Here is a 26,689-nt window from a genome sequence, read left to right as displayed (position 1 = left end):
GTCGTTATAACATCATTAAACCGACTTAAAACATTGCCTGTAAAATAGTTATTTAAAACTCAAAGCAATAAAGTGTTCATAAACATGTGTTCGGACATATAGAGGACATATCCATATACCATCAATAGTTTTTTTTTTTCTCGAGAAGTGATAGCGGAAGTAGAACGAAGTGCAATTTAACGATATTATTGTCTTTTTAGTAATGTAAATAGTTTCCTTGAAAAGCTTTTTTTTTTTTTTGGAAGGGTGTTGCAGAAGCGCTTTTCAAGTATTTCCAAAATCATTTAAAAAAGTAATATTGTCAAACTAGCACTGGAATTCAGTGGAAAAAAATGAAGAGAGGGTTTTTTTCTGAAATCTTCTTACATGTAGAAATGTTTTACAATCAAATAGTGTTGTGGTCAAGAAGTGTCAGTGGCGTCTTTACCATCAAATGTTGAAGAAGCAAAAAAAAAAAAAGTAAAATTAATTTGAATTTTGACCTCTTGAATAAAAATTATGTTTTTCGCAATCACGAGTGTGTTTGTGTATGTAGGCGTGTGTATTTGTGTGTGGGGGGTATGTGTGTTTGTGTGTAGGGGTATGTGTATGTGTGTAAGCATGTGTGTTTGTGTCCGTGTGCAGGCATGAGTGTGTAGGCGCATGTATGTGTGTGTATGTGTTTGAGTGTGTGTTTGTGTTTGTGTGTGTATGTGTTTGTAAGTGTATGTGTTTTTGTATGTGTGTGTAGGTTTATGTATGTGTTTGTATGGAAAGACAAACATCCGTTTTACAGCCGGAAATAGACGAATCTATTATTTTTTAACGATGTTAGCTTTTGCAGAAACTGAGTCTCATTCAAATGAGCAGAATAAGCGCATCAATTTTTTTCCTTATCCCCCTTATTTACATAGATTTGTCTTATCGGGACGTTTGAAAATTCCGTGCAATCCGTGATTGGACATTATTTTAAATATAAATTTCAAATAAATTATGAGCAAGTAATGTATAAGATACAAATTAAGGTGTGATGAAAGTTATATTATAAGTACAATTAGCTTTACACTTAGTTATTTTTATTTTAATACGTTCATTTTGATTTTTTTTTTTTTTAAGTTTTAGATTGAAAAATACAATTATGAAAATTAAAAACCAAATGTATGTAATTTGTTTCTGAAAAGTTATGTTTAATATGGGAAGTATCTCTTCTGGTATTAATTTTGATTTGAAAACTGTTGTTGTAAACTGAAAAGGCGTAATTTTTAGCATATCATTACTTTTTCTATATAGTTTGTATCTAGTGCTCTACTTCCAAAAAAGTACAATCATAAAAGTGAAAAAAAAGTCTGTAATTCGATCCTGAAAAGTTATGATTAATTTGGGAAGTATCTTTTCAATTTTCATTTGAAAACCGTAGTTACAAACTAAAAAAAGACGTAGTTTTGAGCATATCATTATATTTTTCAATAGAGTTTGTATCTGGTGCTCTACTTCCTAAAATTTTCTTTAATTAATCGTTCCTCGTTACTTAGTTTAAATTAGTTTTTCAAATTAGATTTTTTTAAACCGTAATTGCGATTAAATTAATCAGGTATGTATATTTTTAGCACTTCAACTCTGTATGCGTAACATGTAATTAAAAAAAGGGGGGAACCTTTTTGAGATACATGTTTTAGAAGTATTACGTTACAGTAATCTCAAATTTAAGCTTAAAAATAGAAAATATGAAAAAAAAAAAAAAAAAACAGTATTAGTTCGATAATCATTCCGCAGAGCCATTATACGGTAAGGCATATTCCATTTTTTATTCGAATTGACATTGTGGCATTAATTAGGGAAACTGATTGCTTTTAAAAGCGAGTCCACTTATTTTAAGCAGAGGGAAATGCAATTAAAGAAGTGGGTAAGACGAAGAAATCCAATTTTGTTGCGGTAATTTAAATAGTAATAGAGACTAAACTGGGACATGATTTTCCTTTAACGAGAATTGGCAGTCCAATTTAATATTCATGATAAAGTGGAATGGGAAACTAAAAGTTTAAAACACATAAAAAATTCCTTTTTGCTTAGCTTATGTGGAGTTCCAATGTTTTTCTTCAAAGCAATTTTTTATTTTTATTTTCTTTATATCAGTTCAGTTTAGTTTTTTTTTTTTTTCAAAGAAAGTCGAGTTTTTTAGTTACTAGAAATGATGAAACTTTTCAAATGTTAGTTTTATTTTGGATATTTTTTTCTTTAAAATCGATAGAACTTTCCAAATGAAAAGAAAAATCATTAAATAAGAAACGAAAAGTTTCATGATAAAAATTTCCACTCATCAATTTTAAGCATTTGATGTTTTAAAAACGTACTTTTCTTTATATTTTAATTGCATAAATATGAATTTCTTTTCATTAGCAACTATGATATTTAAATATTTTCTTGCAAAAACGGTATTTAGTCAGGTGGTATTTAAACGGTGTTTAACAAAATATACTAAATGAGAATGAGTGCAAAGAAAAATGCTTTTGATTTTCAGTACATTGTCTTTATACGATCTCATAGAATATTTATATATATATATATATATATATATATATATATATATATATATATATATATATATATATATATATATATATATATATATATATATATAAAAAAAACATGGTAAAGAGTTAAGTAAGAAAAAACAACGTCACGGTTACTGACATTTTCTTTTTGTTTAAGCTTCGGCTTAATCTTTGTCCAATTGAATTCTTTCTTTCTGGGTTTGCTGTACCTAAGAGAAAACTCTTATTCTTTGCTTGCATTCCTATTGGTTCCTGATTGGTTTATAATTTTCTCATTGCCGTTTGGCTAATCCGCTATTTTTATCTTTTAAGTTGCATGCTTACCTGCTCTTGGCTTTTGTCGATGTATTTTCAACCGTAAATTCATTACTTTTTGCATTAAAAAAGGCCCATCCCTATAACGCCGAAACACGTGTTTGCTGTAACTGACAATTTGTGCTTTTTTTGACGTTGTTTTTTCTTACTTTACTGTTCAGCATAAAGGTACTGATTTATCTTATTTTATCTTATTGAAAAGAGTTATTTAAAAATTGCATTACTTGAAATGAGCATTGTTTTAATGTTTGCCGTTTAAGTCAACGAAAATACGGCAATGCATGAAAAAAGGGCAGAGTTTTGTTTTCCACAATGAATCAAAAAAAAAAAAAAATATATGACTTTAAACTAAATTTCCAAAACGTTGTGTTTATTTCCCTGTTAATTCAATTGTTTATTTTTTTTACTGTTGTCTTTTCCACATATAACTGGTAAGATCTTTCGAGGAAATCAGAAAAAGTAAACACGTAACAATTACAATATGTTTTTCATTCATCCATTTCAGTACACATTTCTGTATTGTTTGGCTCTATTCTTTTGGAAGAAATTTAACATTTTCACAATTGTACAGTTGATCTTGACTAATATTAGGAGTTCTCTTATATTATTTTTTGCAAGCTTAAAAAGCTTACAAGAAGTCACGACAGAAAATTAATCCTATACTCTCGTACAATATTGTGTAGTGATTCACTTCGCTCGATTAAGTAGTCTGATTCTCAGTTACAACGTACCGATATGATGGTTTGAACGAAGACAATCCATCATGATTTTAATCTACGTCTGGGCTAGAACAACTAGTAATGTTTGCAATTTCTACATTATCTTTTTCTTAAGAAAATCAATTATGTACTGTTTTGTATGTTGTTTCATACTGTTTTAAAATATTTGAAAATTTTTGCGACTCTTTCGGGAAAAAACACATATTTTTAAAACATTTTTACTGCTTTTTTATTTCTTGATTTATTTTTGTCTGCTTAAATTTAGTAAACTTAGAGTCTCTATTACCTGTAAATAAAGGTCAACAAACCTACAATTTTTCAAAATGTAAGTGGTTTTACTCCAAACACAAGTGATGGTGCCTATTTTTACATCTTTTTATATCTACTTGAAAGTGCAGCTTGTTTCCAAAGTCAAGTTTTCAAAATACATCTAAATCAAAATAAATGCTTTGAGCTAGTCTGTTGTTATTGTAAACAATGATTTTCGTCTGAACGAAATTAAACTTTCATTGCATGCACTTTCTTTCTGTTAGCAAGTGTTCTTAAGACAATGTAATTTTGTAAGTTCTGTTACTGTTTTAAGCATCAGGAAGCATCAGAAAAGTGTTATAATAAAAAAAAAAGGTAGTACTTGGTTATTTCCTAAGCTTTTGTTTTCAAATTTGGCATTATATATTTATACATTTAATGACCCAGCCTTTTTAAACTTTTAGAAAGAGAATTTTAGAGTGTTTTCTAACCCATGAGAAACACTTTATACTTTTTCAAAGAAGCGAGACGTAATTCGATTTTTCGCAATAATGAAAGTAAGAGAGATTAAACAAATTATACTAATTCGCTGAGATGAGAACTGAAATTTTGTTCCACTTTTCAAGATGAAAATTTAATTGGATTTCATCCGAAATAACCTTGAGGTATCTTAAAAGTGAGAAACTTTTGTTCTTCGTGAGGAGTTTCCGGCAATAAAATAAAGTCAATTACATTATTGAAGCAAAATATTTTTTAAATTTTCTTCGTTATGACCATCAGACTGAAAGGGCTTGAGTTAAATCCTTTCCAGAGTTTGTTTGTTAAACTTGGAGAGCGTATAACACGTATTAGAAGCATTTCAATCTAGAAATTGAAGATATCTTTTCAAACAAGGGAACATTCCATTTCATTTGGAGATACGTAGTTTGGATTTTATTTTTGTACTGTTTATGAATTGTGTGTGTGATGACGTATGTTACTGAATTTCTCACTTAAATAAGTAAACAGTAATTACTATTGCTAATATTTACTTAGTTAAATAAATATTAATTATTATTAGTACTATTTAATTATTTAGGTAAATTGTAACTATTATTAGTACTATTTACTTTTTAAAGTAAATATTAATTATTTTCAGTTCTATTTTCTTATTTAAGTAAATAGTAATTATTATTAGTGCTATTGACTTATTTAAGTAAATATCAATATTATTAGTAATATTTACTTAATTAAGTAAATAGCAATTATTATTAGTACTATTGACTTATTTTAGTAAATAGTAATTATTATTTTTACTATTCTCCTATTTGAATAAAATATTAATTATTATTAGTAGGGGAATGTGGGGCAAAGTGAAAAGGTGAAATGTTTACTCGGCATTGAGCGCCATCTATCTGGTAGTATTTTAACAATGTAGTTGCACATTTAGGCTATTCCAGCCAGGAAAAAAATACCACCGAATATAAAAGAACATAATAATACAGAACATTTTCAAAAGTTGATACTCTTATTGCAATAATTGTTAAAGTCAAAAATTATTTTTTATATTACAAAATAATAAATACAATGTTATTTCCTTTTGCATTGTAATTTTCAAAACACATTTCTAATTGTTTATTTAAAAAAAAAAAAAAAAAACTTAGTCTTCTTAGCCGTTTTACTTTGCCCCACATTCTCTTATTATTTACTTATTTAATGAAATAAAAATTACACTTACTAATTTGAATGATTATGAAGTTAAATACAGCGTATATTTGTAAAATTAATAGCAATGACTTATAACACGCTTAAAATTAAATAATAATTTTCCAATATATATTTTGTACAAAATAATAAATATTCCTATAATCCTAACTTTTTCTTAACAATTGTCACAAACATTCTCAGTATACAGATAATGCAGATTGTATGTGTATCTGTGTGTTCACGTCATGCCAATTTCATACCTTTAAGATAACGGATGTATCCTGTTTGGCATGCAGGCCATAAGGTATTTAGTACAAAAATAACCATATTTTTGTTAATCGTGTTTTTTTTCCCTGAGCTTAATTTTTCTCGCGTTAATCATTCTTAATTTCAATTTAGTCTTTATTTATTCTTTGGCCGAAATTTTGAGCGTTATGTATAAATCAGCATAAAGAAAAAAAAATAATGTAAGGGTTGCCCAAATGAAAAGTTAACAAGTTGAAAAAAAAAACTTTCTATGTAAATAGCCAAAAGAAATCGCCATGGGGGAGTAAACAAATGTCCCAGCGTTGCAGCAGCAGGTCGATGACTTTTCTTTAGAAAGATCGGGGCTGATTTCTGAGAAAGTCATGCATGGCTTTCTTCACTTTATCGTCTGAATGCAAAAGTTTCTCCAGTAATGCTCTTAATAGGCCCAAAGATGTGAAAATCACAGGGTGAGAAGTCCTAACTATACGAAAGGGTGCTCCAACCTTCCCAACTGAATTTTTTTAGGGTTGTTTGGGTTTCCTGGGAGATGTGTGGGCGAGTTGGTTGTGGATCATAGTGTGAACCGTTCTTTTACTCAGGTTGAGTTCGTCACTGATTTCACGGGCTTTAATCCTAACTATAACGGGCGAGAAGTCCTAACTATACGAAAGGGTGCTCCAACCTTCCCAACTGAATTTTTTTAGGGTTGTTTGGGTTTCCTGGGAGATGTGTGGGCGAGTTGGTTGTGGATCATAGTGTGAACCGTTCTTTTACTCAGGTTGAGTTCGTCACTGATTTCACGGGCTTTAATCTTTTGATTAGCTCAGTTCATTTCATTACCGAAGGCAATGGAATCATTGGTAATCGAGATGTTTGCATGGCCCGGTCTCGGCTGATCCAATGTGGATCTGGACGCATCTATGGACACGGACAGCACGACTTTCCTTTTCTACCATTTCCTCTACTGCAAACAGGTTTCATTGCTGAGCGGTATTTGAGATGCATACCTTATATCACCCTTTATATACTTGTGCAGTGGTGCTGTAATTGAACAATGCATTCTGACGTTACGGCACATGTCCAACTTTCAGTTGGGCAACCTACAAAAATCGCGAGAGTGCAGCAGAACTTAGAGCATCAAAAAAAAAAAAAAAAACTTCTAGGTCCCAAATTATGTTATAATTCTATTGAGAAGATATTCAAGGGAGGGAGTGAAGACTTGAATTCATGAAACCAAAACCCCAAGTCACGTGATAGATTTAAAAGCGAAACATTGGAAGAAATCAGGTTTATTTCGCTTGTTTCACGCAAAACGTGCCAACTATTCGTCGTTGTTGAGTCACGTGACTTGGGGTCTTGGGGTCAGCTTTTGCTAAGTCATTGATTGGTCTTGCTCCCTTTATTTTAATTCATGCTCTAAGGATAATTCATGTTTGTTACGTGAAAAATTGCATATTATCATAACGATAACTTCTTTTCCCCAAAGAGTAGGTGTTTCCAAAGAGCCACTCTTCAAATTGGAACTATTAGTAAATGCGGTGAAGTTGTAACATACGTTTTTTACTCCAATAATTATTTTACTCAGCGAATTCTATCAATAAAACATCTTTACCTTTAGTTTCTATTGCAAGGGATAGTACTAGTTTCATTTGGCCTAGTGGTTTGATATTGATATTATCATCCAGTTGATCCGAGCTTGATCCCCAGAATGGGAAGCCATGGGGTAAAAGTAGAACCAATCACTTCTCCTGTATGCGATGCAGCAACCCAAAATTTGTACAGTAAACTGTACGAAGTTATTTGAGCAAGAGTGCAAGAAAGCATGCCAGTTATGTGGTATCCTTGTAAATTGACTGACATTAAATATTCATTGCAATAAGTATTCAGTATCGGTCAGAAGTTTCACAAATGATTTATATTGATAAATTAATTAATTTATTTGGTTTTTTTTACCAATGCTATGATGTGATGTTTATGTTTATTTGGTTCAAAGTAGCTACAGTTAATTAATATTAAATAAATTATAATTTTTTTCCAGTTATCAAGCAGCGTTTTGATCCACAAGTGTACGACGACTTTGTTGTGAGAGGAAACACAGCAGTAATGCGATGCCATCTACCAACATTTGTAAAAGAATATGTCACAGTAGATTCGTGGATTAGGGATGACAAACAAATCTTGAAAAGAAATGACATGAAAGGTAAGGATAATTCAGCAATCAATTACTGGAGAAATTGGTGCTTAAATATACAAACTGATGTTTTTAAACATTTAATTGCAGTTGAAAACCAAGTAGTTCCATTCAGCGTAACATCATTATTTATATGTGGTTCAGTCCCAAAATTATGTTAATTTTGGTATCATATGTAACTGGTTTAAGTATCGGAGAGTTGTGGGCTATTGAGGCTGTTGTTACAGCCTTTACTCCTATACACTCAATCCGGAAGTTTTGAGTAGAAAGGGCAAAGTATAAGGCATTAAGGTAACTTCATTATAACACAGCACGGAAAAAAACTTCCTTTTTTTGTTGATCACCTTAACCCATAAAGTCATCATAATCATAGAGAAAAGCGTTGTATGATCCCATAACTTGTCCCTGGTCGAGGGTTGGTAATTACCAGCGGAAAGGTAAGGTAAACTCTAAGCTTCAGAATCTTTTTTTTTTTTTTTTTTTAGTGATACAGAGTATTATATCAGCTGCTTTCTTAACATAAGTATGAGTGTAAATTGGGTCGGTACACAGCAAGGAAATTCAGGGCATTAGCAAAGTCTGAATTTACTGGGTGAATGTTTAAACTTTTGTCCGAATCGGGAAAACTAAGAGAAAATCGGGAAGTCACGTATTTTAACATGGAAGGCATATTAAGCAATCACGAATAGTTCTCACCTGAACGTTTTAGACGTTCATCCGTTCGTCCGTCCGTCCTTTGATTTTGGAGGGTCATCCCCCCCCCCCCCTCGGCCGTCTCCTCTCGGTGCAGCTCGTCCAGCAAACACGAGTATAGCCTAAACACACGAACACACGCACGCACTCACGCATGCTACACACACACGCGCGCGCGCACGTGCACTCACTCAAGTTACACACACGCACACACACATACATTACTTCGGGCACACACACACACACACGAATTTGTGATTGCGAAACACATAATTTGAATTATATTTTTTCTTAATTTAGCTGTTAACAGTGTATTTAGCTGTTGGTTCACTTTGTGTCAAATGTAGTAAAAACTCATCGTATTGGATTTCGGTGAGACTTGACACAGTTATTTTCATTTTTAAAATATTTTTGAGACTACTTAAAAATAGTTATTTTTAATCATTAAACGATTTAAATTTTACATCCTGCTAAAATATTTATTTTTCTTTTTCTGACCAATTTCATCCCTGTAACTCAAAATTCCAACAGAGCGTGGTTACAATGTTTTATATTATTCTACGTGAATAATGGAAATGCAACACTATTGGAGTTTCTTCAGGAGATTTGTGTAAGGAGGAAAAAAGCAAAATAAGTTGATCAAATTTCAGTCACGGGCAAGCTTTTACGAAAAGATCTATGACAGATTAAAAAAGCAAAAAAAGGGGAACACGTCACAGTTGCCAGATCTTCAAACTTGTCACATTTGAATTACACACAAAATATACTTTTCAGAACACCTGCATTATTATGCAACTTATACAATTTTATTCAGTCTGTGTTGCATGTTGTTGTCAAAGATCCAATTTTTAACTTTATAGTATTAAAAGCATTTTCTGGAAGTCAATCATCTTTGAAACTGCTGGGAGGACCCCACCCAGTATTGTTTCCCTTTCTTTAATCAAACTGTAGTTTCTGTTTACTTTGGAATTCTTCTTTTCGGCACTTATGGTTGTTTTGGTTATTGATTGTATTTTGCACTTAATTTACTTTTGTAATTGTAATGTTTTAACTATATTTCCAACAATTTCACTTTCTTACTTTAAAACTTTCAAACATTAAACCTTAATAATTATCGATTACTTTTTTATTTGTTTTATACTAAAATTAACTCTTGTAATGTTTAAGAAAACAAGAATTTCATTATGACAAGAAAGTACCCGCTACTACTCAAACAAGCGTATCATATCTAACAGAATAAAAATTTTCATATTGAACATAATCAAATAAATTAAAAATATATGCTACCAAGTTATTCCTGCTTAAAAAGAACTTGTAAGTTTCACTTAAGTCGGAAATCAAAAACAGTAGAAGTACATTTGAAGATTAAATAATACTCGCCGAAATGTTCCCATTGAAGGTAAACATTTTTGGCTGGGAAATACCAAAGGAAAGCTTAGAGTAAATATTTTGAGAAATAACCCCGATAATAGTGATAGAGTTCACATTTAAAAAAAAAAAATGTGAGAATATATTGCAAATTGAAAAGGCGAAATTTTTGCTCTTTGTTTAGCGCCAACTATCTAGTAATATTTCAACAATGCAATATTTATTGCAAGTCAGACATTATTTTTGATACTAAAAATAATAAAGTTCTTATTATTAACGTTTTAAATGTGAATTGAGACCTTATAATATGCAGTGCAGTATTTATTTAGTTAATATTAAGTTTATTTGTATTTTAACTATTTTGCTCAAGTAGTCGAGTACATGCGGGGTAAAGTGAAATAGCTTTTTTTTTTACTCACTCAATCATTTACTAAAACATTTACGTATTCATTTATTCATAAATTCATTTAGATTCTTTTATTTCTTAATTAACTTATTTATTCTTCCACTTAATTATTTTCTTATTCATTCACGCTTTTAATCACTCATATGTTTTCCCTTATATATTAATTAATTAATTCGTTTAAGCATTCGTTTATTGTTCCATTTTCTTTTAATTTCTTTATTTAAAATTTTATTTACAGATTCAGTTGATCAAGACTACTTTTTTTTATCAAATAGATTTCATTAGAAAAATATTTCATTTTTCACTTTGCCCCATAAAAAAAAGAAGTGAAAAATGTCCACTTTTTTTTTGAAGGTTCAAAACTACTGCCAAAAATAAAAAATAATGTTTTAATGCAATTTTTATATTGATACACAGTGTTCTTTCTTTTTTACTGTAATTTTTAAACCAAGTTTCTTATTTTTTTTTTCGTTTGACATAGCTCAGTCATCTTAGCCATTTCACTTTCCCCACATTCCCCCACTTATTGCATTTGCAAATCACTAAGATGGTATAATAGAAAACATTAAAGAAGAAAACAACCTTAAAACCAAAACAGCATATTTGAGTTTAGCAGAATATGCATTGGATAATAAAAAAAACACTTACCAACAAACAGTTTCTAAAACTTGAAAAAATTCTTACGAAGTACGTTACCGATCAAAATATGCAAGAAAACATTGCTATACACAGCGAAAACATATTTGCGAATTGTTGTGTTTATTGTAACAAACACGAGAGTTAAGTGCGTTTTTTTTAAACATTATTTACCATCTAATTTGTGTTTACGTCGCTTATTCGCATAATTTGTACTCTATTCCAAAAAAAAAGGGTAAAAGCATCGTTTAAATGTTTCTCTAAGTTAAATTGTATAAATATTACCAAGAGTAAACTTGATCTCTGAGTTTGATGAAATATCAAATATGTTAACCATAAAAGATTTTCTTTTTTTTTTCTTTGCAGTGTAAAGAATAAGTCACTTTTATTTTAAAAATTAATTTAATTAAATTGCATACCATTTCTATTATGTAACCATTTCTGCAATTGTATCTAGTATGACTAAAATGACCAAACTTCCAAATTCAAGATGGTAATTAAATAGATGCAATTTTTAGACCACTAGCAGCAGAGAAAACCAGTTGCACATGCTATTAATTTGAAAACGCAGTTTTTGTCCTCGTGTCCATTTAATATTAACTGAAATGATTCAAGTGTTAAATATGAGAAAATATCATGGTTTTAAGAACTATTCAAAGATTAGTTGAATGCTATCTCTCAAAAACGGCCGGGAGTTAGGAGTCAAGCACAGTAAGACAAATTAGGTTCGACAAGAAATCCATTTAGCTTGGTTTCAACTTTATAGGACGTAATTATAGATATGATTAGTTAGAAAAATACTTTTGTTATACAAATTTCGTAGTGAAAACATACTTACACATTTTTTATTTGTCCAATAAACATTGACCAATCAAAAGTCGATTTTCTATGATACTAAATGTGCTAAAGTTCGAGTTATTTCGTATTGTAGTAATGACTTATTTTATCACAGTATTGTGCGCTGTAATTTGTACATATTTTAGTTTTTACGCTTATTAGCTCTTTCAAACAGGACACTAATAAGTTACAGTGATTTAATATTTATCTGCTATCATTGTGTTAACAAATAAACTTTGAATAAATGTTTAAAAAAGTTTTCCATTTAAAAAACGTATTGTATTGTTTTTTCCGTCTAGGAAGTTCGTATACAGTACTAAATTCAGGAGAATTACTCATACATGGTGTTATGGAAAAAGATTCGCAAAGAACGTTCTCCTGTCAAACTAGGCACAGGTTAACTGGCGAAATGGTGATTAGTGCCAGTGCTGGAAAAATAGTCGTAACAGGTAAGTTTTATCACTGTAAGATGGCACATCAAATTTGTTGCTTTTTACAGTGCCGTTAGTCATTGCGTTTAAGCCCCCTACAGTGGAGGAGCCGACGCATCCACCATTTTGGAGCAAACTGGATCCAGTGCTTCATAGAGATAGCATTGCTGCTGATGTTTACATTTCTTTAGCACGTGTTAATTTGAGTCAAATGGGTGGTTGTTCGGCTGTAAATTGTGCAAACAGCTCCAGAAAAGGATTTCAGCTCTTCAGATTTCCAGCAGATGCAGAAAGAAAAAAAAATGGATAATTAACAGCCTGCTAAGTGACTAGCAGCCTGGAAACGACGCCAACTGTTTCCAAAATTTCGCCAATGTTCACCATCGCTCCCCGACTCTCGTTCCCTGTTTGGCGAATGATTGCCAATAAAGGTAGCTTTCCCTGTTGCACGCTTGCTCCAACATGGCGGATGCGTCGGCCTCTCCAGTTATAGGGGTTCTATTTGCGCTATGAGATAATGAGACACGTATTGAGTCGTACATTTAAACTATTAGAGTTATCCTTATTTGGTGTAGTGATGTAAGGATCTACACAGGTCTTCATGTGATTTATTTTTCTAAAAAGTTGCCTATAGGCTAAATATGCTTTCCTACACTGTAAAAACGATTCAGAAACGTTCCTGGAAAATAATGGGCAGCTAATGTGCCCAATTTCTGCCAGTAACATACTGTTAAGAGTTCCAGTGCGGCTTCAAACTTTCTTTCAAATGACGACACAGTTCTCGAGAAAACACAGGAGATTTATTTACACTATGTACAAGGAAGATCGTTAACAACTGCTAAATTCACCATAACAATTAGGCAAATATCAATTAACCTTTTAAACGCCGTAATTCAAATTTTTAATTTTTACTCTTAATTTTTTGCTTAAATGTCTCAATTTACCTCTAGTATAGCTAACCTAAACATGTTTTGGCAAAAAAAAAATTTTTAAATAGGAAATTCAGAATGTTCCCATTTGGGAACATCGGCGTTTGGAATGAAGTAAACGGGAGGATTAATCTCGAAACTTTATTGCTTCGAAATGGATGAAAAAATATAAATATTTTTGTTTATTTTACATACTATTATACTTTTCTCTTCTGAATGACACTTTTTCGTCCTTATTGTCCATGGTATTGGGGGAAGCAAGATGAGCGGAGTCTCGTTTCACATTCAATGCCCGTTTTCGCACGTTCTTCTGACAAACCGTACAACGTCTCTGAGCGAAGGGGACAAGATAATGGTTATCTGTTTTTAAATTCAGAACAGGAAGATGTGATTTAGGTTCAGGTCTGCTTGACACCTTCACTGAGAGTTAATATGATATCAGCTAGATGTTGCATATAATCCAGAGGAAGTATTTTGAAAAATAACTGCAGGAGATCCATTGCCTGAAGCTCGGGGAATTTTTCAGTCACTTTTTCGAGTTTTTTTCCCGGAAGATTTTCTTCCAACTTAGCATATTTTCCCCACCTGGGATAGGGTTCTTGTTTCTGCTTCTTTGCTTTTGGAGTCGAGCATGAGGTTGTGTTTCCCTTTTGATATCCTGAATTGTGAAGCTGATCATCTGAACTATTTGAACCTGTATCTTCATCGCTAAGCATCAAGTCAACATGGCCGCAGACATCTTTAGGATAAACTTCATTTAAGGCTTCATCGTTTATGTGTTCTTCATCACTCAGACTCGCGTGTTTATCAGGCAGCAAAATACAAAGATCATGCTCGTGTTCGTCATCAAGTTCGCTGTTGGATAAGCTGTGGAAATAATCTAACGCAGCTTCTAACGTTAAAAACTTGCGAGGCATCTCTAGATTGCTGTCTATACGGAATGATAGTTCAAAAACACTAAATAGATTAAAACTACATTATTCTGAGTCTAAAAACAAAATCGTTGGTACGTATGAGACTCGCTAAAAGAAACAGAACGCACGTGAGCCGAGTAATGAAATGAAATGATGAAATGAGACTGGTCAAAGTTCATAAAAGGCCCTTATCTTTATCTACCCGTCAGTCACAAGATACATTTTAAAAGTGTGAAACACATACAATTCATAGAAAGTGAGTAGGGTAGAAAACAAGAATTCCAACCCCGAAAACGTGATTTACTTATAATAGAGATAATGCATGAAGGCGGGTGTGAAGGTCATATTTACAGTAGAATAGTGGTGTGAAGGGCAAGCTGATTGATAAAAAATGTATGTTCGTGAATGAAAGAACTGAGCATGCATATTCAACACAAAACAGATCTTCCACAACAAAATATTTGAAATAAAGAGGAATCACACTCAAAATCCGCGATTGACTAAAATCCCCCTCAAATACTATACTCTAAACGCCGATGTTCCCAAATGGGAACGTGTCGGTTCTTATGGAAATAACTCACAAGAAATAATAATTGAAAATATTTTGTTAAGTTGAAATAAAATATATGCCCTCTGGCTACTAAATAACGCCAATAAAATATTTCTTACATCTTTTTCTTTAAAAGCAGATACAAAAAACTTAGACAAATTCTAAGTTCAGAAATTCAGTAAATTTGACTTTAATTTCAAGATAAAGGTTAAACGTACTTTAAAAATTAAGAACACTTAAAGTAAATTCATACTGTTATGTGTCATTTCAGAAAATATGACAAGTCTAAACAAATAATTAGGTTACTAAAAAAATTCACAAAAAAATGTTCCCATTTGGGAACATCGGCAGGTAAAAGGATAACACCGTATACTCAACGACGGCACACGCATTTACATCCAAATACGCAAAACAACACAGTGAAATGTGTCGCAATAAACAGAGCTATAATACACTCTCAGTATAACTTCTCAATCGACACTGACTTTTTATCATGCGACACGGCTATTTATTGAAACATCGAAAGAAAAGTTTCTACAAAATTCGAAATGCTTGAGGATTTCTTTTTTTTTAATCATTCACGAATCTTATCAATGAAAAATAGGGGACCGTATACTTCAGTCGAATGATACTGGGTTGTATGCACATTACAAGAAACTATTTAGTTTAAGTTACTATAATAATACTAGATGAAAGATAATGTAATAAAAGCCAAATTTAGCTAGATTACGACAAAAAATCACAAAAATAATTATTATTTACATAATTTGTAACAACACCTTGCAAAACCATGAACGTTTTCCGCTAAAATTCAATAAATTTCTTGAAATTATCCTGGACGCCTCCTGAAAAATTCAGAAATCTTACCGTTAGAAGCCAGTTGTGTCTATGAAACTTTAGAGTAAAATAGCTAGGTATAATTAAATATCTTGGCACCTCCCTGACTAAATTAGGAAGTTCCATAAGCAGTGTTGCAATCATGGCCAAAGCTATGCCAGAATTGCAAGTAAGTATCAATAATTTCCCTCGCCTGCATTTTTGCAAAGCAACGTTGTCCAAACTTATTCACGCCCTTTGGGAGCGTAGTCAGTAAAGACTGACCTTAATCGATCTGAAGCCGATACACTTTATAAATAAGTTCATTTAATCTTTAAACTGGGAGCTAAAATATTTTTCACAACAGTAAGAAATCTGCATTTGTGCAGCTTGTAGTAATTCAGGAAACATTTTGACAAATATACTTGATTTTTCTAAGAAGCGGATAAAAATCATTAAAAGCTCGATACGTTACAAGGAAATACTCAGTAAAATTTTGGATTTTTTTACAGCATAAAATGTTTCCAAAGACGACCAAACTGCACTGACAATAAGAACCCCAGAAAAAAAATGCAACCATTAATCTTGTTGAAGTTAATGCGTTAGAAAAATCATTTAACGCCGTTGTGCTTGAAGGTTGTTGGGTTTGAGCAGCCAAATAGACGTTACAGATTGGTCACGAGTTAGTCCGCAAAATATTCAAACCATACAAACCAATTGATACTGACCAGGGATATGCAACACTGCAGCCCGCAAATTCAAGGTTACAGAATAGTCCGGTATAAAAAAAGAAATGTCATATTTTTGCAGGAAAAAAAATAAATAAAATAAAATAAAATAAAAATAAATAAATAAATAAATAAAAATAAAAAATAATTTGAATTTTGACATCTTGAATTCAAATTATGTTTTTCGCATCCACGAGTGTGTGTATGCAGGCGAATGTGTTTGAGTGTAGGGGGTATGTTTATGTGTGTGTAGGCATGTGTGTTTGTGTCTGTGTGCAGGCATAGTCTGTGTGTGGGTAGTTGTGTATATGAATGTGCGTGTTGGGGGGGGGGGGAATGTGTATGTGTGTGTAGGCATATGCGTTTGTGTCTGTGCAAACATGATTGTGTGGGTAGTTGTGTGTGTGTGTGTTTGTGTGTGTATGTGTAGGTGTCTGTATGTATGCATGTGTGTATGTGTGTGTATGTGTTTGTGTGTGCGTGTGTGTAGTTGTGTAAGTATGCGCGTGTGTGTAGGATATGGATGCAACCTGGAGACGGTTTTCGCTACAGGAGCAGCATCGTGAGGAGCCGGTCGACGGTGATGCTGCAGACGGTGCTGGCGGGAAAATAAAAAGATAGCACATCAAAACAGTCAAATGAAAGCAATAAGCAATCGTGATTGTTTAAAAAAAAACAACTAATATTTGAAACCAAGGTAAAACAATAGTACGGAAGAAAGCAAAGAAATAAATAAATGTATTTTAGAAAAATAAAATGCAACAGTTTCCATAAAAATAAGTAAATTTCTTTCCTTTTCAATTTCCTAAAAAAAGGTTTTTACAATCTCAAATGTACTAGAAGTTAATATATATCATATAACATAATCATCTGCCGAAGTGAACCTACTTAGAAAATATTCGACCGAAAGAAATTACGAAAGCAACTTTCTACCAAAATCTTTCTTATCTGTAGTTGAATATCTACTGACTGTGCATTTCATTCGAAATAATAAATTGCTTGATACTTACATTTCAAAAATCACTTTGAAAAGACTGAAAGTCGGAAAAAAGAAACGAATAGATTCTTACTTTTCTTGAGTGAGGGAAAATGAGGTGCCCTAAATACAATATTCCTTGAGTTTCAAAAGAATTTATCATATGAAAACATATTGATGGAAGTATAGAGGCCAAAATTCATTTTGTGACGACATCTACATTAAAAAATCATTTCTATAGTTTTAGTAACAAATTGAAATGTATTTTTGAGACGTAGTCATATATTTTAACGAAAGTTATAAATATTATTTTCAAATACTTTATGTGTGTAAACCTTAAGAATTTCAAACATTTCAGGTCAAATGGACACAGTTTCATGGACTACATTTCCAGATTTACTTCATTATGTGAATTTGACTGAAAATTAATTAGGAAAATGTTCTTAAATATTCATTGTTTATTAAAAATTCTGAGTTTAGGTTTCATCAAAAAATTGCGCTCATTTGTCTGCAACCTTCATTTGGTAACAAGATGACTAGTTATGGTAAATTGGCGAAACCTATAGCTGACATCATCATTGGAGTGGTTCAAAAATGCATATAAAAAAAAAAGTTTCTTCTAAATAACAGGACACCCCTCAATATTTTTAGACTTGAGGGTATTTAGCTTCATGTTTCAACTGAAAGAGTGCTCTCAATCTACTCCCCCAAAATTCATACGTATGGGGACGGGGGTTAGAAAAATACATTGAACTGGGAAAACAATGCTACATATTATAATATACAAAAGTAATATGAATGTACATTACAATAAAATAATGATTAAAAAAAACAGCTGTGGAAATCAAATGTTTCTAAATATGAGACATTTTCTATGCCACAGCTAATGTTAAATTGAGGGGTCATTGAGCCCCCTCTTAAAATTTTAGTAAGAAGCTAAAACTTTTACAGCATAATACTATTAGTAAGTTTGGTTAAAAAAATACTGGGTGTCCTGAACTCTAGCTGAAAAAAACCTTTTTTTTAAACTACATTAACCATCATAATGGTTCTACTTAGTGATGGTTACAGCTACATGATCTTATTTATTTATTTTTTTTTTTTTTTTTTCTGTTAAATGAGTGTAACAAAATATTTAACATTACGTGTAAGAAAATGTCGTGCATGAAAGAAAAAAAAAAGAAAAATGAAAACCGTGTTATTTTATATATAGATTAAAATAATTATTAAAACAGGATACTTTTAAGGAGAATTTCATTCGAAATTCATCCTTAATGCAAGGCAATATCAAACTATCCTACTACAAGTATTGACTCGACGTTAAATCCCGGTTATCACAAATTTGCCATTTCAACTGCGCTTGCGCGCGGACTTAGCTGATTTCAAAAATCTTGCTAAAATTAATTACAAACATTTTAAATTTGTTAATAAATATGAGATGGCAACAGATAAAAATTAGAAATCACAAAGCTTTCTCTGATTTAGTTTTTAGGTCTCGGTAAAGATTGAGTTTTGAGTCTTAATTATTAATGGATTCGGAGTCTGATTTTTCTATCAAAGGCCCTTTTCAGGGTCAAATTTTCAACTTCAGAAGATCGTAGTAGAATTGCAGTATCACTTTTAATACAAAACCGAACCATCAACCTAAATAAAACTCTATAATACAGCTGTTTACGTCTAACGTAAAATATCTGCAAAAGACGGACATTTGTACTCATATTCCAATCATTTTTGAAGTACACAACGTGTTTTACGTTTACGTTAAGTAAATATTTTAAAACCAATAAATATTGAAGTGTCATTTTTCCCTTTACATTATAAAGATTATCAGGTATTCATATCCCTAATTTCATATAATATATCACGAAATCGCTGTGAAAATACTCTAATCGCATTCATTAATTTGTTGGGTCTCTAGCTCAACCTAAATATAAATAAGCAACACAAAATCTAAAAACAGAAAGCCCAAAAAGCTAAGTCCGCGCGCAAGCGCAGTTGAAATGGCAAATTTGTGATGACCGGGATTTAACGTCTACTCAAATATTGTAGTATTGTTTAATAGCAGATACATGGTCTTGTAGAAAGATAGTAGGATTTTTCAGTAACTTCCTTCAGATTATTACAAAACACAGCAAATGAAAGCAACTAATCGTTAGATTAAGTTGTTTTTTGAGACATTTTGAACATGTATCGTAAAAAAAAAAGAATTTCCTTTAGTTAATAATTATATAAGTTTCAACGGCTACGCATATTGGAAACCTTATAAATAGTTTTTTCTGTCACGGAAGTATTTTGACTATAAGAAGCAAAATGAATGATCGAGCAGTTGTTTCTCCTTTACAAAGTGTAATAATAAACATTAATACAAAAAGCCGTTGGTACTAGTAAAATAGATACAATTACTAGTTTTAATCTAACTACGAAAGTTAGTGGTGCTACATCGATTTCGATGTTTACAACGATAGTTTTGTTTAAAAGCATCGATGATTTTTACCATTAATATAATCCTTTGGCAACGGGTTAAATATTATTTCAGTTCTCGCTCAACAATAGTTTAAAATAAATATTAATCATTTAGGAGACATAACTATCCAACGCTTAAATTAATTAATTAATTAACAAAAACGTTTCCGATTCTATACATTGCGTTTCGAAACCATGCTTGCCACAACTTAACTACACACAAAACATTTGATGAAAATCGGTCCAGCCGTTTCAAAGCCTTATGGTGACAAACGTCCGCACAAAAACAAAAACTAAAATTTTACGTTAAATATGTATTTAGAATGCATTTCAAGTCGATATAAATATTCATAATTTTTGAATGCAATCCGAGTTTTTAACATAATTTGCAAAATTTTTCCATGTAATTAATTCTATTGGAAAAACATACTAGAACATTATTTATTATGTATTATATTTATTTTTCTCATCTTAGCTTTATTTTAGTTTCTCTGTGTATGCATTTTGTCATCTTTCAAACAAAGGATGAAAAAAAAAAAAACTTTCTCTAATTGTTTTGCATTAATTATTAAATAACTTACGTTCAGTGTTTCTATTATTCAGGTGAAAATTTAATAGATGTCACGAAATTATTCAATAACTTTCTATTGATGTTTCAATATTTTATACTTTTTTTTTTGTACACGTAATTTATCCCTTTGCGTTACTCAGTTTGCAATAATACTAGTTAATTATCACTAGTTTTATTGGAAATGCTTTGAAAATTAAAAAAATGAATGAGTTGATTAATGAAAATTTAATACTAGAAATTAAAATAAATTTTTGGAGTTTTTTTTTTGGGCATTAATGTACAATAAATTCGAAAGTTCAATTTTGCAGAACATCAATGTTTTCTGGTTTATGTATTATCGATGTTTGAGTTTTAAATACGTATGTTTTGAAAAATCCATGTTTTGTTCATTAAAATTGTAACCCTAACGAAAGTGTATGAAATGGTAACAATGGAAAACATAGTAAATAAGTAGAAACCGAAAGTGCATAGTAAAACATGTCAGAGTCAGATTTTATGTTTTTTAGCCAAAGAAATTTTTTGCCTTTGAGTCCGCGTTTTTGAAAAACAGTCGACTCCCGCTACAACGCGATCCGACTTACGCGAAATGCCTATAACGCGATTTTTTCACCAGTAAAGAATTTTAGACCAAATGCAAAATCCTGGCGCAACACGAAAATTTTCGGAAAAGAATCGTGGTGTGTAAGTGTCGGCTTTGTCATTGGCTACTAAATATTTCTTTTCCTTCATCCCTTTAGCCTCACTGAGAGCAGAATTTCCCACACCGTTGCTTATACAAATAACTCCCATTATCCCTTTATTTTTTTCATTCTAAATGTGAAAATTGATAAAATATAATGGCACCTAAGAGCGCTGTTTCATCTAAAGTTTGTGAAGATAGAAAGAAAAAGAGAAAGTTTCTGACAATTTAAGAAAAGCTAAAGATTATATGCTTGAATATTCTATAAAATGCGTCGAGGACAGCACGAGAGTTAGGTATGAGTGAATTTTCCATTTGTACAATTAAAAGTCAAAAACAGGAAATCCGTGAAAGTTTACCGAGTAGTATCTAAGCAAAATGCAAAAATTATGAAAATGGAAGCTGCTATCGTATTGTGATTTTAAGAAATCATTAAGAAGGGTTTTGTCATAAATGGAAACGTTATAAAAGAACTAGTGAAGCAACTGCATTGTGTATTTAACAATGTATAAAAATAACGGTTTGATCACACAGCATACATCTAAATTTTCTTAAGTTAAAATTATCATTACTGGATCTACTGTACATTACAATTATAATGCATTTGTTTTTCTTACTACATACTGTACGTACCGTAGTGGCTTGTTTCATGTCTTTCCCATTAATCATTGATTTTGTGCATCGTAGCACTATTCTGTGTGGAATAAAACGTTATTGTTTTTTAAAAAAATACAAATAAAAACTCAGTTTTATGTAAGAAACAGTAATGTATAGTTAAGAAATGTTTTTTAACAGTTTGAGGTGGTGTTTACAAGTGTCTAAAATAATTGGGTATGTTTATAAAAGTTTTTAGACATACCCTTTTCCACAACGCGAAATTTCAACTCAAGCGAGTGGTCTTGGAACGCATCCCTCGCGTAAGTCGGCACCAAGAAAAATATCAATTTACTTTTTAGATTGCTACTTCCTTAATTTTTAATATTACACTATTCATATTGTTTCCGTATTAACTAAGTGTTGATTCATGTGGTTTTCGTGTAGTCAAATTATATGTACCCATTACTTTTCTAGTTATCAAAAATTAGCAAACCTAGCTCAAGTTAGCCAAACTTTCGGAATGTTTACTGTGGCAAGATGCTTCCGATTCCTTCGTTTAGCCCCTCTACACGCGACGCTGTTAGTGAAATCAAATAATCGAAATCGTAGTCTGTCAACTAGTTGTTTGGTTTTTTCGTTGTCTTCAAACGAGGCAACATTCGGTACTTACGTATTAACGCCACTGTAATGTACGTATTAACGTCTTCAGTGTGGCGTAGGTATTGTGCGGTACTTAGTCGAAATAAAATATCTTCAAGCGAGTGGACTGTATGCGTTTATTGCTATGGACAGACAAGACAGGTTTTCAAAGGCGATTTTCTTATCGTAACAGAAAAAAAGGTTTGCCATATGTTGGCGTGAATAGTTCAAAGAAAATAACTTCGCCAGGGCGATAAAGTTACAAACACTGAACATCCCGCCCGGCGTTGAAATATAACATTATCTCAAATTTTCAAGAAATTACACAAGATATAAAACAATTTTTAAACACAATAGATAATAGAACATTTTAGAAAAGAGAACAAATATGAAAATTACAATAAACTGATTTAGTTAACAGGATGAAATTTTTGATTATCGTCAAGTGGCAAAACACTAATTTTTGATATTGGTCTTTTAAAAATGCCTTTGTCCGTACGTATTTCGGCAACTCTTACGTTTCCGTCTGGACCTGGAATTACCTTAACAATTCGACCCATTGACCAGTTACATATGGGAAGTTGAATGTCCTTTAATAAGACTAACATGCCTGGAATTAAATTTTGCCTTTTAAACAGCCATTTAGATCGCTGTTGTAAATGGCTCAAATAGCTATTTTGCCAATATTTCCCAATAGTTTGGATCTTTTTTTGCGTTTTCTGCCACCTACTCTTATTAATCCTTCCGATAGGTCTATAAAAGGATTGAGAAATTTTAACTTGCTTGTAGGCGTAACTGAAGTTCCCTTATCCAGTGCCGATATCTCAGGTGAAAAATACCTTACCTGTAAATTTCTTAAGAGATGGTTTTCGGCATTTACACATTCTTCATGCGTGAGCGGACCTGTTTGTTTCACAGAAGACTTGCAGTTTCTGCTAAACCTAAAAATAAGTGCTAGAATCCTAATTAATTTTTGAAAGTTGTTAGTGATATCTAATAATCTGTTAAAGAAGTTAGAGTCACTACTAGAAGAAATGTCACTTGGGAAACAGGTTTAAGCTCCTCGGTGTAGAGTTGATTTGACAAATCACTGGAATTTTTCAAAGTTCAGCTTGACAAGATTCGGACCATTCCACCACAGTTCACAAGTAGCAAGAGATTTGACATCCATCCCACGTGAAATCTTGTCGGCTGGATTATCCTCCCATAAAACGTGTGACCATTGGAAGTTCTTTGTCATTTGCTGGATTTGCGATACCCGGTTGCTTACAAAGGTTTTGAGTAGACTCGAAGAGGTATTAATCCATGCTAGCGCAATAGTAGAGTCTGAATACAGTTCCACAGAGTCTATATGCAATTTAATAGCGGCTAAGACTTTTTGCGTAAGTTTGGATAGAAGCAAACATGCAGAAAGCTCGAGACGAGGTATACTCATGAATTTGGTCGAGGAAACTCGTGATTTACTGCACAGAAGTTGCTTCTTTATTTCATTGGTTTGAGAAACAGTTTTCACATATATAACTGCACCATAAGCCTTTGAAGATGCATCTGAAAAACCTTGAAGTATAACAGACTTGGTGTCGGATTTTAAAATACATCTAGGCACTTGGATAGATTGCAACTCAGGGAATGTTTTGACGAAGTTGTACCATTGCTCCGCAATTTCTGGAGGGAGCGTTTCATTCCAGTCTAATTTAAGTAGCCATAATTGTTGCATAAATATTTTTGCCTTGGAGATGACAGGGCCTAAAAGTCCAAGTGGATCGTAGATGCGTGCGATTTCCGAAAGTACATCTCGTTTGGTGAAATTGCGATTTGGATTGTTGCTAACCTTGTATATAAATGAATCACTTGAGCTATTCCAAAGCATTCCTGGCGTTTTAATTACAATTTCTTCAGAATTTCTGTCCAGAGGAAATTCCTGAAGTTCGGTCGTAGAACCTTCGTTGCTGCACCACTTGTGTAAATTCATGCCTCCTTTTTGGAGAAGTTGCGTCAATTCTGACTGAAGATTCAAAAACTCCTTCAAGTTAGAACTACCAGAAAGTCAATCATCCATGTAGAAATCTTGAAGAACGGCTCTGGACGCCAAAGGAAAGTCCTTTCCCTCGTCCAATGCAAGTTGCTGTAAAATCTTCGTTGCTAAGTACGGAGAAGATGCAGTCCCATACGTGACAGTTTGTAACTAGTAAATCTTAGTTGGTGCAAATTCACTCTCTTTCCATAATATTTTTTGTAGCTTAGTTTGAGAAGAATCTACGTCAATCATCCTGAACATTTGTTTAATGTCAGTGGTAAATGCGTAAATATACTTTCTAAATCTAATTAGAATTGAAAAGAGATCTTCCTGAATTACCCCTCCTTTACTCAATAAATCATTCAAAGAATGTCCGCTGGTTGTTTTCGCACTTGTGTTGGAAACTACGCGCAGTTTAGTAGTTTTGCTATCTGGTCGAAAAATACCGTGATGAGGGAGATAGTACCTGACATCTGTTCCCTTATCTTCTTTTATTTCTTTCATGTGATTCAAAGTTTTGTATTCGTTAAGAAATTCTGTATACCGCGCTTTCATAGCCGGATCCCGTTCTAATCGTTTCCATAGTTGATCTAACCTTCTAGATGCCGTTTGTTTAGAATTTCCTAGCATGAATTCAGAACAATCTGGTTTGAATGGCATTTGAACTACGTATCTACCATCCGAATTCCTGAAATGCGTTTTTGCGAAGTGTTCATTGCAGTAGTTTAATTCATCATCACTGCAGGGCGTGTGATTTTCGACTTCTTCGATTTCCCAGAACTTAGAGTAATATTGAGAGTTTCCAAATTTTTTGACAAAAAACAGTGTTTTGCGGAATGATCAGAGCCGCTGTCTGAAATGCTACCCGAAACAAGATAACCAAAACAACTCGATTGTAAATACAAGTTATCTTTCAGTTTTCTTTTATCTGCCTTCAAAAATGCGAAGAATAATTCTGCACCCAAAAGAATATCTATTTTTTGCGGATTATAAAACGCTGGATCTGCTAAGCATATTGTTTGGAATGTTTAAATGAGCGATATGAATTTTATTAGAAGGCGTGAAATCTGTGATTTTTGGAACAATTAATAAGTCGATTTCCCAATGCGAATCATCCCCTTTATCAGACAAGTAGCTGATATCTTCTTCTTAATATTTAGCGCTGAATCATTTAATCCACTTATCGGAATATTTATTCTTTCTCTTTTCAAACCCAAAGCTTCCGCTGCCCTAACAGAAATGAATGAACTTTCACTTGCACAATCCAAAATTGTGCGTAAGCCCCTTCTTATACCAGTAGAATCTCTAACATAAACTATTACAGTATTTATCAAAACAGTTTTCTCGTTCCCATTAGTAAAAAAAGAGACGCGAGTATTTTCTGACATTTGCGAGTCCAATTCAGAATTGCTTATGTTCTGTTGTTGGCTTAGTCCTTGCGATTGAATCTGAGGCGTTCCCGTCGAACCATCACAATCTGCGTTATTTTGTTTGCTGTTTATGCAGTTGACGTATTTATGAAGTAAAGTATGATGATTCAATTTTTTCTTACAAACGAAGCAAGAACTTTTCGAATTACATTGGGAGACTAAATGACGATCGCTTAAACAAAACAAAGTCGATGCTTTTTAACGAGATCTATCCTTTCGGATAATTTCATTGCTTTAACTTTATCACAGTGATAGAATTGATGTGTTTGAGTTTTACACGCGACACATATTTTCGAAGTGTTATTCGATTTAACAATAAAGGATTTAGATTTACATGAACTATTCGCACTAATACTATTTAAGATTTGACATCTTCTTTCTAAGAATTCCAGCAATGCATCAAAATCTGGAACTTCATTATCTTTAAGAGTTAGTTCATATTGCTTTCTTGTTTCGTGGTCTAATTTTTCTAGAACAACATTCAATAAAATTGCATTAGATAATTTGTCTCTTGCGAAATCTAAGAGTTTTAGCGATCTTAGGTTTTTCTTAACATTATCCAAAATGATACGAAGATCTTTAGCAGATTCGTGTTTAATTGGTTGAATATTAAGAATGTTGTTAATGTGACAAACGACAATTATTCTTTTGTTTTCGTATCTTTGTTCTAAAGCTTTAAAGAGTGAAGAAAAACTATCGTCAGTCGTTTCTCGAATTTTTGCTTCTTCCTTTAATGAACCGCGTAAGTAATGAAGCTTTTCACTTTCAGAAAGTTCGGGATTTTCATTTATTAGACTATTGAATTGAGTTTTGAACAAGTTCCATTCCTCAAATTTTCCGCTAAAAGTTGGAAGAGGAATTTTCGGAAGTTTCATTGAAGCCTTTTTTGGCTGATCAACATTCATCGAATTAATTTCTTGTGTAGAAGTATCAATACTTTGTTTTAGTATAGAGTCACTGTAATGCTGTAACTTCAGTTTGTTAATAGATGATTTCAAGCTTACCTCCAAGTTTTGAATATCTTCGTCCACTTGAGACAATAAGTCTTCACATTCCTCAAATTGCTTTT

The 26,689-nt window shown here is 32.2% G+C and overlaps 1 protein-coding gene across 1 annotated transcript in view; it reads left to right on the top strand.

Annotated features, from left to right (window-relative positions):
• Window positions 1–26,689, top strand: part of LOC129222453 (cell adhesion molecule DSCAM-like) — a 207,010-nt gene that overhangs the window by 43,997 nt on the left and 136,324 nt on the right. Inside the window, 2 exon segments of the mRNA XM_054856967.1 lie at window positions 7,788–7,949; window positions 12,180–12,329. Of these exon segments, the coding sequence (XP_054712942.1) occupies window positions 7,788–7,949; window positions 12,180–12,329 (312 nt within the window).

Source organism: Uloborus diversus, chromosome 5 (genome assembly GCF_026930045.1).
Source record: "Uloborus diversus isolate 005 chromosome 5, Udiv.v.3.1, whole genome shotgun sequence".
Taxonomy (NCBI): Eukaryota; Metazoa; Arthropoda; class Arachnida; order Araneae; family Uloboridae; genus Uloborus; species Uloborus diversus.
This window is presented reverse-complemented; position numbering and strand designations above follow the sequence as displayed.